The 18,205-nt window shown below is 37.1% G+C and overlaps 1 protein-coding gene across 1 annotated transcript in view; it reads right to left on the bottom strand.

The window, feature by feature from the left end:
- LOC124775999 (protein bicaudal C homolog 1-A) overlaps positions 1 to 18,205 on the bottom strand; it is a 135,932-nt gene that overhangs the window by 4,950 nt on the left and 112,777 nt on the right. Inside the window, 2 exon segments of the mRNA XM_047250840.1 lie at positions 919 to 1,038; positions 4,293 to 4,712. Coding sequence (XP_047106796.1) covers positions 919 to 1,038; positions 4,293 to 4,712 — 540 coding nt within the window.

Raw genomic sequence — 18,205 nt, forward strand, 5'->3', positions numbered from 1 at the left:
ACCTGATGCCTTTGATCCATGTTCCATTCCAATTGACCCCTTGTCCACTACCTCTGAGTGTAAGTGCTGGTGAGTTTATACAACTGTTCATAATGGAAGCCAAATTAATCAAGGAGGGATGATTGTGTAGTATTTGACTGGACACAGCTTTCCCAGCTGCTTCCAGAAAGGCAATGCATACTCCTGTTGTATTCTCATATGTGTATTTATGGCCTGTAACCATTAAGTATCAATTGTCAACTGGTGTCAGCTATGGATGACACCTGAGAGAGACCACTGTTTTGTATCATGACAGAAGTTGGATATTTTGGTTGCCTTTGTATATGGTAATCCCATGGGCAACTTCCCATGCTAGGAACCCTTATTGCCATAATGCAATATGTGAGCATGGTCTAACTTTTCCATAACACTTCCATGCATGTTTATAGATTTAACAGTGTACACAAGCCGATGAAGTACACTGAGAATGTGGGTTTGTGGTTACCCTCATTACCTATGTTGACTTATGTAGTCATTCCTTTTAAGAATGAGTGTTGAGAATGAGGTTTCCAATAAAACAAAAACAATTTAAGTCATGACTGTGGTGCAAAACTGAGTAATTTGTAGAAAGACTTTCTTAAACCAAAAATTTCTCCAACTCCACATACTACTCTTGTTGTAAATGACTACTATATGTGTATATCAATATAAGCAGTATCTTGTCTTCCAAGGTGTTTAGCCTCTCATTCATTGCCTAACCTCTAAGTTTTTTACCAAATTATTGGCCAGTCATTAGGATTTTCCAGCTGAAGGGTCATATGTTACAACAGTAAATAACAATTCAACTTTAGCCATCCAGTCTTTTAGTTCACACAATGAAGAGAAATCAACTTTTTGATTCTTAAGTCAAATATTTCATGAAATTAGTTTTATTTGTACCTGAAATTGCAAGTAACAACTTCCGACGAGCTCCTAAGGCAGTTACACCAATTTCTCGGAGATCACTTTCAGTGAGAGAACGAAAGATGTCAACGTCTATTTCTTGGTTAGTGAAAATACCTGAAAATGTAAAAATTCTTTTTAGGCTGAAGGCAGTTTGTATACATTTATTCTAGAAAGTAATTAGAAACATGACAACCTGAAACCTTAGTAGTAGTAGCAGCAGCAGCAGCAGCTATAATGTGTGCTTTGTAACGCAAGTTAAGGCACTGATCTGTGAACTCTTAGTAATGTATGCAACTGTTTCTCTTTAAACCGCTATTCCCTTCACGGTAGGTCATACTGATATATGGAAGTAGAGAAAGTTTAGATGTCTAAATTTATTCTGGACATTAGATAGACCAGAACTATGTTAAGTAAGAATGGACTAAATCAAATACTGGTGTGTCTAGAGACATTGGTTATGTGAGTGCGATAGTCATTAACAAAGCGTGCGATAGTCATTAACAAAGCGTGCGATAGTCATTAACAAAGCGTGCGATAGTCATTAACAAAGCGTGCGATAGTCATTAACAAAGCGTGCGATAGTCATTAACAAAGCGTGCGATAGTCATTAACAAAGCGTGCGATAGTCATTAACAAAGCGTGCGATAGTCATTAACAAAGCGTGCGATAGTCATTAACAAAGCGTGCGATAGTCATTAACAAAGCGTGCGATAGTCATTAACAAAGCGTGCGATAGTCATTAACAAAGCGTGCGATAGTCATTAACAAAGCGTGCGATAGTCATTAACAAAGCGTGCGATAGTCATTAACAAAGCGTGCGATAGTCATTAACAAAGCGTGCGATAGTCATTAACAAAGCGTGCGATAGTCATTAACAAAGCGTGCGATAGTCATTAACAAAGCGTGCGATAGTCATTAACAAAGCGTGCGATAGTCATTAACAAAGCGTGCGATAGTCATTAACAAAGCGTGCGATAGTCATTAACAAAGCGTGCGATAGTCATTAACAAAGCGTGCGATAGTCATTAACAAAGCGTGCGATAGTCATTAACAAAGCGTGCGATAGTCATTAACAAAGCGTGCGATAGTCATTAACAAAGCGTGCGATAGTCATTAACAAAGCGTGCGATAGTCATTAACAAAGCGTGCGATAGTCATTAACAAAGCGTGCGATAGTCATTAACAAAGCGTGCGATAGTCATTAACAAAGCGTGCGATAGTCATTAACAAAGCGTGCGATAGTCATTAACAAAGCGTGCGATAGTCATTAACAAAGCGTGCGATAGTCATTAACAAAGCGTGCGACTCATTAACAAAGTGTGCAAGTTTTGAAGTACTTTCCAAAAGCTGAACTATTACTAGCATTGTTTTTCATTGTGCCCATCTGTGACAACACTTGCCCTATGGGGTTTGCAGCAACCTGCCCTTTCCAAGTTGTCATTATTCCATCTTGGACTTTCCATTATTTAATATTTCAGTATGATATATGAGAAATGTAATGCATGGATACGTTGGGACTATAGGAATAAAGGGGGATCATGACTGATGGACAAGATTGTGGGAGCATGAATGGCTTTATTGAAATAATGATGAAGCATCCACTTAGAAAAAAGTCATCTTACTTTGTACACACTCTTGTTACTGCACATGCTCCTTCCACCAACCATTTAACTGTTAAGCTGTTGACAAGGTCAGAAACAAGTTGGTGTGCATGTACATTATTTGTTTTGTCTGAAGGTGACTGTCCTAATGTTCAGCACAATCTGTCTCATGTATCTTCCAGTCAACTGGTCCATGACTCAACAAGGCAGTGAAGTGTTATCTTACCTCTTATTTGAAATTCTTAACTGAGCTGGTGCATGACACTGTCAAATTAAGCAGTGTTGAAATGAACTAAGTCACTCAGCCAGCTTTTGTATGCGGTCACACAAATGCACGGGTTTGGACAATGGCATTTCTGAATTCATTTTGAGTGTAGTAGTCCTTCTGGAATCTAGATTTAGATATCAGTTTGTTTCACTCCTCAATACTAGCCAGTTGGTATGCATTTTATTTTGCAATTGACTCCAGAAAAATAAGTAAGTCTGTGCATTTTAATCGAGATCAACTACACTATCCATCATCCAGAGGTACATGAAAAATGCAGCATGTAACATAACCTTTATGTCATGCTAGATCATGACTCGCAAAGTGTGTACAATGTGTAAATATTCAATGAGCCAGTTGAGATGCATTACTACATAATTCTCTCTCAACCTTTCCATTCATTATTATGATCACCTGTACACAATGTTGGTCTTCCACATTTTCTAATACTAATTATGCACTTTCCATTAGTTATCTTTTTCTCTCTTTGTATCAAATGCTGAACTTCCTTGATCCATATGTCTACTGTTGGTCTGTGTGAACTACGCACCTACATTGCATACCCATTACAGTCATGTCATGATTACGTCTTCCATTTTAGTTTGTTCCCTGATCCAAATGGTCGTTCTCATCTCAATATTTGTTGTCAGACTTCTGCTCCCTGGGAAACCCAAGTTTTTACATGGGCTTTTGTGTTTTAGGACCATATCTCATTGACAGAGCTCTGAACCTACACTAGCATTGTTCTTTTCAGAAATGCTATTAGCTAAATTCAGTGAACAAATTTTCTGAAAGGATTTCAAATGTATTTTTACTCCCCTTTCTTTCCCAATCTATCTCGTGTTCTCTAACTGCCTTAAATACAAAAACTAAGTGGTTGTAAGACTTCATTATTAATTTACATCATTTTATTTTCAACTTGTTTGTTATAGATTAATTCAGTAGCTGGTTTTCAGACTTAATTTCAAGCTTTCACTATTAAGTTCAAGTTATGTTTAAATTCATCTGCACAGACAATACAATAGGCACTCATGAAATGAAGATGATTAAGATTTCTGGATTAAAACTTATTTCTTCATGTTCCAATTTTCAGAATCTTTCAACTTCTGTTAGGCATGGTGAATATAGTTTAGAGGATACTAGTTATCCTCTTTCAATTCTGATTATTCGATTGTTCCAGGTAATTCTAAGAGAAGGTGTGAGATTATGATTATGTTCTTCAGAATATTAACATAGCATGGATCCGTGTCTTATCTTGTGAAGACAATTGCAGCTTGACTGTTATGCCTTGGTGGTAATGTATTGAAGATCAGATGCCTAGGTATTACTTGTTGACAAGGGCTTCTGAATTTGCTTTAAGTGCTAGGCAAGTCCATCGAGGATTGAATATTATTAATTATGGTTACATGCAAAAGTAATTCTATGCCACATATTAACCTATCAAATCAGTTACAAAATGTTTACAAATGTTTACTAAGGACTAGAGAATGACCATAACTTACAAATGTATTTTTCTAGTCCAATGGATGTTAGAAGTGAAGCAATATCCTTTGTCTTCAATCCTGCAATTTGATTCACAGCAGATGTGGGTGCAGAATCTAGGTAGTTGCTTGCACTCATCAGTCCATTTTCACCAGTTAATAATGTACTGCTGAAGTCTGAAGCCGAATTTAATGTTGGAGATACCATAGAGTTGTTTGTTTTCCATGGGTCCAGATCACCAGAATCCTAGTTTGGAATCTAATTATTAGTCATGCTTAATGTAATGGTGTATTTTAACATCTTTTGATGTATAATGCTTACCTGGAGAAGTCCATTGTGTTTTGGTTTCATTTCTGGTGTTGGACTGGACTGGCTGAAGCCATATCCAGACCACAGTGATGTTGGAGTTCTTAAATTAGTTCCAAGAGGTTTCTGAATCGCTGTTGGGAGAATTAAAATCATGCTTAATAAATGAAAGTTTATTTTTTTTACAATAAGAAGCAAGAAATTTATTAAATGTACAGTGGGGGATTCATTTACAGTTCTGTTTAAATTTCTTTACCTTTAATATTTCAAAATGAGTTTCTGTAACTTAAACGTAGACGTCTATGAGACAGTGGTTTTGTATATTTACTGCTGACAGTGATCTAGTGGTTATCATCACTGCTTCTAGCTTATGGGGTCCTGCATTCAATTCCCAGTCAGGTCGGAGAGTGTATCCACTTGGAGACGATGGTGTTTTATCATTGACGACACCCAAGGAACCAAAGTTATGTCAAATTAAAAATACTTGCACCAGGCAATCAGACAACCCCAGATGGGATCTCCTGCCTAATAAGGCAATATTATTATTATTTCACTGTACAATCTTGAGTGTTCATCACAGCTGGCAACTATCATAATAAGGTCCAGAATATGTTACAATTCTCTTTAAACTATTTTAATACTAGTTTCTTACATTTCTCATACGTTAAGCAATTCTCTTAAGATTTTGAAAGATGAGCAGTCTTAAGTTATGTATAAATACTTGTTCACATTTTGTTTTCATTACACAGTGCAGTGACAGTTTCATTGCCACAATACTTTTAAGCACCATTTTTTGTCTTTAGCATTTAATTATGCACATGAGAACAAAAAGAAAATAGTTAAAAATCCTACTATCAATTTTTAATATTTTTGAATCTTTATAGAACCTTTTCGTATAAAATAATCAAGAACATTGTCTGCACAGTAATATGAGAAGTAGTGGTATCAATGTTCTTCCCTCAATATCAACAATTTATTTAAAATAAATAGTGGCTTGGTTGTATTACACATTTTAGTAACGTAGCTCTTCAAATAAGTGATCTTTGTTTTTCTTGGTTTATTTAGGTATTTTTGTTTCCCATATCAGTCGTAAATTTTATGTACAGCATTGCAGATTTTTGGACACCCAGTCATACGTGTTTGAAAATCACTTTTCACCAGCTTAATTTTTTAGCAACAACTGTGATACACTTAATTTGGAAATTTCTTCCCTTCAACCCCATTAATTTAGTTTTGCATGTTATTCTACAATTTAATTACGATTTTCCTAATTTAACATTATTCATGTAATTACACATAAAGTGTCAGTGGTGATACGGCCTTGAAAAAAATATGGAGGTAGTGTGGAACGGTGAAGGTGTGGCGACCAGTATTGGTCTGGAGGAGAGTATCGCTCAGGCAGGAGTAGAAATTCCTTGAATAGACTGTTTTTGGTACTCTTGTTCAAACGACAGTGACAGGAGCTATATTGTTCTTAATTACTGAAGGTTATTTTGTAATTGAAGTTTGTTTATTTGCAAGAGAGAGTACTCTTCCTGGTTGCTGACAGCCAGCAACCTGGATATATCTACAAAGGACTGTAAAATGTTGCCACATTGCCAGTGTCCGATACCACCTGTCGGCTTTGCCTTACGTATGACGTCATTGGTCAAAGATGCTGCAATGACAATCTGTGAATGGAACATATCATACTCTTCAACAAACAAATGTAGCATGCCATAAAATACATTTAACGTGACTTATTTACGCGCAAATTTCATTTAAACGAGTTGAAGATGACTGAAATAAATAAGAATGAGAGCAATTACGAGTGCATATATTATATAATATTTTCCATATGTACTACAAAAATGATCTAAATAATGAACTGTCAAATAGTTGGAATCAGTAACTAGAAGCAACGTATGTAAGAAATCATTTCTAGTTACAGATTCCAATATTACTGTTTGTTATGCAAAAATCTTATATCAGAAATGTGCTTAAAAATGATCTCATTAGTGAACTACAGAATACGACTAGACTTTCAAAAAATGAAAATCTTTACACACATTACTGCACACGTAAAGAAATAAAATGTAAAAATGACCAAACCTTGCAACTGATAACTATACTACACTAAAGTCACACCAGCTACAGTAGCTCCAAATAACTCAGTAAAACCAATACACCAGGAGTGACAGTAAAAATAAGAGAAGTGTAGCAGAAACATCCAAAAGGAAAACACAAACTTCCCGTATACGAACTACCATAGGAATCAAAGATGGAAGCTGATAAGAATGAAGTAAGGACATTACAAGAAATAATAATGTTGGAAGGTCAAACTGTAATGAAAGAAGCAAAATCCAGAATAACTAATAAAAAAAGTAATAAGAAAAACTGCCAGGCACGAATGAGGTACCACCCAAATCGGTTCTTTCCTATCACCCACGCTCAATCAGATGCAGAATTTTAAAATAATAAAAAATGAAACGAGTCATTCACATAAACACTCTAGCAAAGACACAGCAATACCCCTCGGCCCACCATTGCAACCAGAAAATATTAAAATGACCAAAAAACCTCACTCCAGAGAAACCGAAAAAGTAGCACACACACAATACAGTAACATAAAAAATGCAACATAAAACAAGAAAAACGTGTCAGACCCACCAACACCTAACTAACAAAATGAGGCTTTTACATTTTGCTGACTACTTTCATAAATGCAAGAAATAAACAATAACCTTCAGGAATACTCTTCCTCCAACAGTATTCATCTGATTGGTCTTGCAACACTGAAATCTTTTTATTTCCCCACCCGACAACATATTTTACAGCCCCCCCCCCCCCCCCCCCCCCCCAATACCCCTCAATAGTATTAGTGCATGCCCCCATCTTATAATCTTTAAACTGAATATTGTGATTCAGGAGCAAATGATGATAACCCCTTTCACTCAACCCCTTATACGAAGCAAACCCATCCGAAATGACTACAGAACCTTCAACCACATTTTTTTAAATTAAAGATGTCAAGACTTCCTTTGTCCAATTTGGTACAACCCTTAATACATCAGCACACATTCTGCTCCAGAAACTACTACTACAAAAACGCAACAACCTAGTGGCCCCTTTCGTACTTTCTCTTTCCAAAATGTGACTCATCTACTTCAGCTATAACTGGTAAGTACTGCAAAATATCTAGCACCTGTGTCTGCACAATATGTTAGTGAGGTGAGACTGTAAATTCCACTATGTTTTGGCAAAAGAAGCAAATTTTGACATGGTAACAAGATAAATGTTTACATTTTACTCAAAATTCATCACAAGTGACATCTTCCTGCAAGTTAGAAGTGGTTAACAACATTTTTGGCTGTTCCAAAGCGGACGTCCTGTGAGAGTATGTTTGTGCCAAGTGCAAGAGGAACGTTAAAGCCACAGGCGAATAAATACAGTCATGACACACATTAGTGTGAAAGTTGTTACCATTTGACAGCTAGAGCGACCCTAGCACTCCAAGCGGTGAGAGTCACATGCGTCCTAAGGATAATGATTGTTTTCGATTATTTTCTACTTAATTGATGGAACAGTTGCTACACTTTTGCATTCCGTGCTTTAGTAAGTTACCAATAGACATGAATTATCATGATAGATGTAAAAACAGCCGAATCACATCTATTCAGTGATGTAAGCTACAACTTGATGATGAAATACTTTGGAAGATTTATTTATTTGCAGTATATTCTGCTGACAGCAAAAAATGCAAACACAGCTCATGCTTGAGAAGCGTATATTTCTATTTTTGTCTGTTGTTACTATCATAGCACTTTCCTTGACACTTACATTTTTTTATGGAGGCCAGTGACTTGCCCTTTCTTACATTTCACTAGCCTTTCTAATATACAAATATTGTTTTGTAAATGTAATTTCTTTTGCTTGAAGGGCAAAAGTGTAAGACTCTTGCCATTTGTTGCCTGATTTTGTAACTGATTCTTCCTGTGTGGGGAAAGGTTTTTATTGCTTTTGATACTATCATTGTGTCTGTGTGGGTTTCACGTAAGCTACAGTTCTGGCGGTTTATTTGATAACTTAATGTAGGTACTACATTCCATATAATATGGGTTTACTACAAAGGGAGGGTGGAGAGGATGGACACACACACACACACACACACACACACACACACACACACACACACACACACACACACACACGAAATATTCAGTTACCTAAGATGTCTTTGGATCCCAAAATACTTTGAAATTTTATGGGCTACTGGAAGGGTTGGACAGTCTAATAGTTTCCTGGGTGGCACAAGTTATTAAAAAATGCAAAGGGTTGCCCACAAGGGTTGATATACGGGCCAATATTTTGGAACCTGACAATCATGAACTGATGGATGGGGCTGATGAAGCAAACAGAGTTGTGGCTTGATAGTATCCTGGTGGTGGTTTCTGGAGGTAATAGATGCAAGCTCAAAGAAAATGCAAACCATGTACACTCAGAGGGACAATGGTGGCTCAGGGGCAACAAATTAATGGTAGCTGCAAATAAAACTACATACATGCTGCTTAAAAGCAAACTCATCCTAAACAGGAATCAAATCTTTAGGTTGGTTAACAGCCCAATTGCATGCTCTGTATTTAGGAGTTTTCCTTGATAACAGAAGAAACTTTTCAGCACATACAGACAGCTTGCCTAAAGACCTCTTAAACATTGCACAAAATAGCCTCTGCTGACACTGCTAACTTAACCCTGGAGGCTGCAAAACTGTACCACTATGGAATACTGATTGCCATTGTGGGTTTTGCAGCAAGCACGTGGGTTCACCAGCTACACCTGGTATGACAGACATCATCATAGTAAAGAACCCCTCGAGTGCGAGGTCTCAAATTCAGTCTTCAGTAAGGCTCATTTGAAAATGATGATTTAACAATCGTGACAGGAAAAATATTAGCTGCTAGTGACTGACCAAACACCTCAGGAGCGCAGTGGAAGACGTCAGGAGTGCAGTGGAACACATCAGTGTCAGGAGATGCTGAGACCAGCCTCTTATGGGATGTATGTATTACACTTCACAAAATGGACAACATTCAAGAAACACTCAAAAAAAACTTGAATTTTACCAAGAATACTAAACAAAAAATGGCACACCGCAGTGATCACAAAGATTCAAACCATCAAGATCGAAGGGAAAGTTCCTTGGAGTTACAAACCATGCAGGATATTCAGCTAGGTATCCACTCAAAGAATGCGTACGGAACCATATTGGTGTAACAAGAATTGATGGAATGTGATGGCTTACAGTTGATCACAAAACAGTCTTTCGTGGAGCTTATTGTGAAAGAGGCTAACATTTAAGATGTAGCTGCATATAGTGTGGTAATATGTTTTATAGGTACAGAAATGCGAACAAGGCTGAATTTCTACATTGGTCTCATAGTATGAATTGCAAAGTCACACTTTCCGTGATGGATAGTTTGTTCTAAAGGAGTATGGATTTTTACGCGCAGACCAGGAATCAAGCAAAAGCAAGTTATTTTGACCATCTACTGGCCAAAAGCAGTGCTCACACCACAGTTTTAGTTCTCTAATGCACTTTTTCCTTTCTAGCTTGCTGTGACAAACCTTGTTTACTGCTCTTGCAAGATCACTCACATGAGAAAGAAACGTAGGGGCAGGGCACCTCTGACTTCTCCCTGCACAATAAATAACTTTCTAGCCAATTTATCATCCAGATTAACAGTCAGCATAATTATATATGAGTGATTAAGGCATTGATGTTAGTTGAGCTTGATCCAAATCTTTGTACCTGCAATTTCCATGGTTCCTTTCATATGCATTTCCTTTTCATATCCCAAATCACTTGAGTTTAAAACAAATTCTTTACTGAATGATGTAAGTTTATCTCATCTACAAATTTTCTGGCCAGTTCTGTAGTTTGCTGTATATTGTCAAGTTGACACTGTTTGCAATTTCATTATCTTTCATCTTCCAATTCTGTAGCACTGTTTGAAGTTTGGCAACCATCCACTGCTTTCCTTGAAATCACTATAATCTATGTTGTGCACAGTTTGATGTGTATAACATAGGAGGTTGCAATCTTGCACATCCTGGAAATTGGATCAAGCATCCTTTAAACATGGAAACACCAATGTTTTTGTAGCAAGTGTACCTTACCCTCCATTGAATATCCTTAGTCTCACAGACTACAGTCATACTGGTGCATACTTATTCAAAATCTGTTCATAAATGTTCTCTCTATGCTGCAATTTATCTTTCATGTGCGAGGTTATTTTTAGTACCCACTGGAGATGGGATTTGTGACTCCCTGTCTGACAAAGGGGATTAACTACATGGTTCATCTGCTTCAATATCACCTTCACTTGTTAAGCAAGTATTGTCATCATTGTACTCCTTATGTACATTGTCTGAACAGTTGAGCGTATATGACACTATGCATTCCACAGCATCTTGCAAAAATGCTAATATTTCATCTGCCACTTCTGTTTCACTCTGCAAAATTCCTTGGGGACTTTTCTGATGCAAAGTCAACTTCAGCAACTGACGTTTTAGATGTAACATAATGTTTGCTTTGTTTATTGTTGCCCTAGCTCTGCTTTGTATCAAAACCACTAACACTATAGCAATATATTGACTTGCCTGTTGACTAAGCAGTCAGCTACACTTCTTAGCCTTATGCAGTACTCACCACTGGATACCTCCAGTTCTGCCCCGGTTGCCATTAGCGGCCAATATTGTGGTTCGATGTTAGACAATACATTGGGCATGGAATTCCATAAGTGTCATTCACCATTCATTCACAAGCTCGCACTCAAGGGGCTCCTTGGAAGACTTAAAATAGTGAGGGATGCTAAGGTTGCCAGGAGTGTATTGTATTGCACCAGCCGAGGCTTTTTGTATCACTGAGTATGTCCCTCTGACATCACAGGATGATACATTGCTGCAGCATATTGGTTGTGGTGAGGTAACATATGCTAAGTATGAGGTATTACATAACAAATAAGATATTCAAAACTGGACTCTTAACAAAGGCAGTGGGCCTGGGGCAGTGGAAATACAGGATGCCAGGCAGATACATCCATCATCATCATCATCATCATCATCATCATCATCATCATCATCATCATCATCATCATCTTTCAGTTATCATAGATACTAGAAATTTATCTGATCATCCCCACCAGAGGTACGGTTTGTTTTATGGCAATACAACCCTTACCTCCAGTACACACAAAGAACAGGAAAGAGACTGGCAGCATTGTGTGACAGTGGGAATTTAGAATCCCTGAGTACGTGGTATTCTCATGCCCTCTCGAAGTGTAAGCCAGGGCAAAATAACATTTCTAATTAGGAATCCTAATACATTCCAGTTACTGAACATAATGTTTTAGATTATACATAAAAATGAACTAAACAAGTCCAGAGCAGGTATTGGAGACAGAAATCTGCAAGTAAGAGATGTTAATGGAATCAAGTTTGTGAGAGGGAATATGCGAATGATTATAAAGGTTGAAAGGACAGTGGTAATGTTGATGCCAAGGATGCAACAAGCTCACAAGTAGTGTAGGAACACTGTATAATCAGTGAAGTGTTGTGTGCTGTCTTAACAGGACCATATTCATTTTATTTACCTTTAATATAATTAGCTATCCATAATAATACTACCATTTACAAATAATTGTGATCACTCATTTTTACTGTCATTAAGAAACTAGACATTTATCATCACAAATTTTAAGTGTTTCATTTTAAGTGTGTGGGTACAATACAGGGAAGAGATGACATGTGGCTGAAGTGAAGGCTTTTATCCTACCCACCACAGGCCAAACTAAAATATACCAATGTAGCCATAAAATAAAGATTATCTAGAAAATTGTAAAGTGCAAAAAAGCAGTTGAAAGCTTTGAAATAGTTGTGTGGATTTTGATATAGATTGTGTAGGGCTAAATAATAGCATGAGAATACCACGTATTCAAAAGAGCAAATTAAGTTCCATTGTGAAGCCTGTAGAAGAGTTTTGGCATCAAACTTTTCAGAGGAAAATACAGGAACCTGAAAAACCAGATAATTGTTAAACAATTGCATCAATTTATTGGAGTCAGTCCAAAATCTAGTCAAGTTAACAGATGAACTATGAATTACAACTCGGCAATAACAAAACCAACAATTCTCAGTTCAAATGGAAGATTAGAAAAATACTTCCTGCAGTCATCAAAGTGCACAGAAAAGCTTAGTGAAGAAAGCAACGACAACAGTGTTGACTTTATGAAAATTAATTCTATCAAACAAAAATCAGACATTGGTGAACAAAACAATGAAGAACTTCACGGGTGAAGTATAAATAGTAAACAAGTGAAGTGCTGTGCATCAGAGTTCACAAGACAACAAACTGAAGATAATAGTTCACTGCATTTTGCAAGTGATTTCCCTAAAAAAATGTACTGAGAGTCAACAATGTAACAACACAGAATGCTGCAGCTCAAATACAAATAGTAAACAAACAAACAAAATTGAAAGAAATGTATACAAAGACTTAATACTTATGAGTAACCTCTCAAGTAAACAAAAACATGGTGCTAAGTGACATACACAGCGAACATACATAAACTATGTAGTGAGATTAAACAAACCAGTCAATACATGGCTCAAAAATATGCTTAAGCTTTTTTTATTCTGACAAATTACCAGTATCCATATGAAACAGGCTCCTCCATGACAAAACATTACCAAGAACAGCTAAGTGAAAATGGGTCACATACTACTAAGAACATCACTCTTATAGCTGTAAGCAGTGCTGAAGTACTGAAGTACAGTGTCTTAGGGTGTTGTCATTCTTTATAGAAGAAGAAGCGAAGCCACATATGCTGTGTGTATGTGAATATCAGCACAGAAAGCTAAGTACTAAAACTGTAACGAGTACCTAAACTTGGTAAGTGCATGATACAGAACAACTGCTTCCTTTGGCGGTGTATATGTATGTGAACAGGAAATTCAATATTAAAGAAATTTATTTAAAAGCTACTCTGTGGACCTGGTTTCAGAGTTGGCTGCCTTTAAGTTATTATATCTTAACATAATTGTTGTCTCATTCTCCGAATAGCAACTTTGAAAATTTTCTGTACCAAATACAATGTGCTACTTAACACACCCTTTAAAGAAAAAAAAATGCATTTTATGGCGATTTCTGTGTACACTTTGATGAAGGGATCACAAAGGAGACAGATTTTATGAAGCTAGTTGCCAGTTTTGGGCATTTTTTTTTCTACCAACCAGATGTTATGCCTGCCTTGACACTTATCACAAAACTAAGTTCTCGTGAATATGAGATCACTAATTGACCAAACAATATCTGCCCAAAATAATCAACTGTTACCTGGCATTCTAATTATGTATTCATAAAAGGGTAATAAATAAGTAACATTGAATAGTTTTCCAACAGCAGTATCTGCTTAAAAGTGGCAGCCTTGACTGCAGACAATGGCAGCAACTGATGCATTTACAGAATTTTTCCAGATTATAGAAGCTAAATGACTATCTAGCCACAGAAGACCAGGAAATTCCTGTGAGCAGTCACAACACAGCCACAGTGTGAGAGCAGTCACAACACAGCCACAGTGTGAGAGCAGTCACAACACAGCCACAGTGTGAGAGCAGTCACAACACAGCCACAGTGTGAGAGCAGTCACAACACAGCCACAGTGTGAGAGCAGTCACAACACAGCCACAGTGTGAGAGCAGTCACAACACAGCCACAGTGTGAGAGCAGTCACAACACAGCCACAGTGTGAGAGCAGTCACAACACAGCCACAGTGTGAGAGCAGTCACAACACAGCCACAGTGTGAAAGAATACTTGCAGTATACAGACGAACTGAAAAAATTAAAATGCATAGTTCTGCTATTACATTATCATTATAAAACACCAACAGTTCTCAGTGCAAAAGGCGTGTTCTACAGCAGATATTTACAAGCTAAAAGGCATTATAGAAAGGATGTAGAAGAAGCCAAGAAGAAAAGCAATTTTAGCTTCATTGAAGGAACTCACAAACCATGCAAGGTAGCCTGGGACTTAATCAGTGAACACAGGAAGAAAACCACCTCTCCCTGAAGCTTGTGTAGTCCAGACGACTAATAGTTAATTATTGCATTGGGGAAAATGCTACGTACAATCCCAGACCTCAATATAGACCCTGCAGCTGCTGGAATAAATGACAAAAGATGCAACATGATTAACTAGATGGAAGAAGAAGAAAATGGAAAAATAAAGGTGATAAAGTATTATAATAGATTATATACAGGATGTTTACTAGTGTCCTCAAGAAAATTATCTATGGAATTGCTGAACCATTGACTATAATAACTAGTAAGTGTTTCACTCCTGATGTATTTCCAGACTTTGTGAAACTTGCACTGTCAGTGCCAGTTTATAGAAAGGATGACCCAACCATGGTAGCAAACTTCAGGCCAATCTCAATAAATCCAGTCTTCACTGAAGTCATCAAAACTGCAATGTGAGACCAAATATCACATTGCTTTGAAATTTTTACTCTTCACAGATGCACAGCATGGTTTCTGAAAATGCAAATTTACAACTGCAGCAGCAGCAGCAGCAGCAGCAGCAGCAGCACTGGGTCTGGTTACTTGGTTAAGAGTTTTGAGAAAAAAGAATCAGCAGCACTGACACTTTCTGACCTTAGTAGACATTTGACTGCATTCCTCTTGAGGTACTCCTAAACAAGCTCAGTGAATATGGAGTTGAAGACACTGTTCTGGCAAACCTCAAATTTTAGTTGGAAAACAGAAGCAGACACTGCCAGACCAAGGAGTACCATCAAGTGAACTAAAGCTGGAATACAGTGAGCCACGGGGATTGGCACCATCTGGATGCCTAGAAGAGTCAAACATTGATCTCATCCAGAGAGAGAGAGAGAGAGAGAGAGAGAGAGAGAGAGAGAGAGAGAGAGAGAGCACACTGATATCTACTTCAGGTACCTGTAATTTATTTGTGTCAGTTGCACAATATGTGTTTTTGCAAGATTAAGATGTTTGCTGTGAACCAGTTTTAAACCATTTTTTGAAAGGAATTTCTGCAATTTGACCGACTTGTTCATATAAATAAAAATAAATCAACAGTTAGCAGTGAAGTGGAAAAATTTCCTTCAAAAAATTCTATATTCTATTGCCCACAAAAGAGGGTTTTAAGCCTGTTTCTTCATTCTCCTGGCAATATATGGTATTGATATATTTGGACTTTTTATCAATATACTATTGCTCAAGTCACACCCACACCCAAAAAGGAAAATAGGAGTAATCTGCTAAATTACTGGAACATGTACTGTGTTCGAACATTATAAAGTACCTTGAAGAAAACAATTAATTGACACATAATCAGCACAGATTCAGAAAATATCATTCTTGTGAAACACAACTAGCTCTTTACACTCACGAAGTAGTGAGTGCTATCGACAGGGATGTCAAATTGTTTCCTTATTTTTGGATTTCCAGAAGGCTTTCGACACCATTCCTCATTTCTAACCGAACTGTGTGCCTATGGAATATCTCTTCAGTTATGCAACTGGATTTGAGACTTCCTGTCAGAAAGGTCACAGTTCATAGTAATAGACAGAAAGCCTTAGAGTAGAACATAAGTAATATTCAGTTGCCCCGAAGGAAGTGTTTTAGGCCCTGTATTGTTCTATATTAACAACATAGGAGACAATTTGAGTAGCTGTCAGATTGTTTGCAGATGATGCTGTCATTTACTGTCTTGTGAAGTCATCAGATGGATAAAATTAATTGCAAAATAATTTAGTTAAGATATCTGCGTGGTGCGGAAAGTGTCAATTGACACTGAATAAAGAGAAGTGTGAAGTTATTCATCTGAGTACTAAAAGAAATCTGCTAAATTTCAATTATGCAATAAGTAACAAATCTTAAGGCTGTAAATTCAACTAAATACTTAGGGATTACAATTATAAAATAACCTAAATTAGAATGATCACATAAATAATGTTGTGGGTAGAGCAAACCAAAGATTGTGATTCATTGGCAGAACACTTAGAAGATCCAACAGGTCTACTAAAGAGACTGCTTACACCATGCTTGTCCGCCCTATTGTGGAGTATTGTGGTGCCGTGTGGGATCCGCATCAGGTGAGACTGACCGATGACATTGAAAGAGTACAAAGAAGGGAGCTCATTTTGTACTATCATGAAATAGGGGAGATAGCACCACAGACATGATACGAGAATTGGAGTGGCAGTCATTAAAACATAGGCATTTTCATTGCAATAGGATCTTCTCATGAAATTTCAATCACCAGTTTTCTCTTCCCATTGCGAAAACATTCTGTTGGCACCCACTTACATAGAGAGAATGGATCATCGTGATAAAATAAGAGAAATCAGGGCTTGCACAGAAAAATTTAAATGCTTGTTTTTCCCCACACACTGTTCGAGAGTGGAACGGTAGAGAGACAGCTTTAAGGTGGTTCATTGTACCCTCTGCCAGGCACTGTGAATAGCAGAGTAATCACGTTATGTACTTTTATCATTGCACAACATTACAGGTTCTGAAGAGGCCTCCAATATCCTTAATGAATCATTTATGTAGACCAAGAACAGGAGTGCAAAAATTGAACGCTGGTCCTATTCTGGGTTTAATCTTATTCCAACTGTTTCATTTGACAATGTGATCAGCTCTCTTGTGTTGTTAAGATGTGACTATCCTAGCAAGGAAAAGACCTTTAATGCCATACTGTTTTAGCTTCCCTAGCAGTATTGAGAGATCTATAGAGTTTTAGGATCTTGACAGCATCACAGAAAATGTCAGTCTAATTTTTGTTGTTTATTTCTACTAAAATTGAGCTTGTGAGATTGTATGTTGCATCCTCAGCAAAGAAGCCTTCACAGAAGCCAAACTGTAAGATGATTTTCAGAAACAAGAGTCTTCATTTTGTTTCAAGGTACTGCTTCAAAAACTTGAGATAATGACAGTAAGTGAGATTTGGCTATAATTAGAGGTTAATTGCTGATCTCCACTTTTGTATATTGGTTTTACTGCTGCATATTTCAGTCTTTCAGGAATACTACTCGACTCATTGATTGAAACACAACTCAAGGGTGGTGTTATGAAGTCAGTATGGAATTTTACTTTGTTTTTGGTGAATTGATTTATAGAAACTAAGCTATCTTCCTCACTGGTGCAATCTACTCAAATACCTTTCATACGGACACCAATTCTGTCTACAGTTGTGGGCTAAGCATTTCCTTTATGATCACCACCACTAAGCACACAGACAAGATGAGCACAAGAACAACTTTCATAGCAGAAGCCACTCTTCAAAGTTCTGTAGCAGTTTCCAAAAATACACCTTTCATATGCATGCTGTCCTATTTAGAATATGAGTTAAGTCTTTTCATGAATAATTCACCCTTACTTATGAAGTCCAGAAACTGAGCTATAATTAGCAAGAGTCAAATTATTGTCCTGTTGTGTCATCAGAAATAAATCAATCCATGAAGTACAAGAATATTTAGAAAAATTCCTGCTTCACTACATACAATAAAATTAATTGTATAGAAGGCATTAGCTTCAGATATTCTTTGACCTACTCAAAATATTGAATA

Source organism: Schistocerca piceifrons, chromosome 2, assembly GCF_021461385.2.
Source record: "Schistocerca piceifrons isolate TAMUIC-IGC-003096 chromosome 2, iqSchPice1.1, whole genome shotgun sequence".
Taxonomy (NCBI): domain Eukaryota; kingdom Metazoa; phylum Arthropoda; class Insecta; order Orthoptera; family Acrididae; genus Schistocerca; species Schistocerca piceifrons.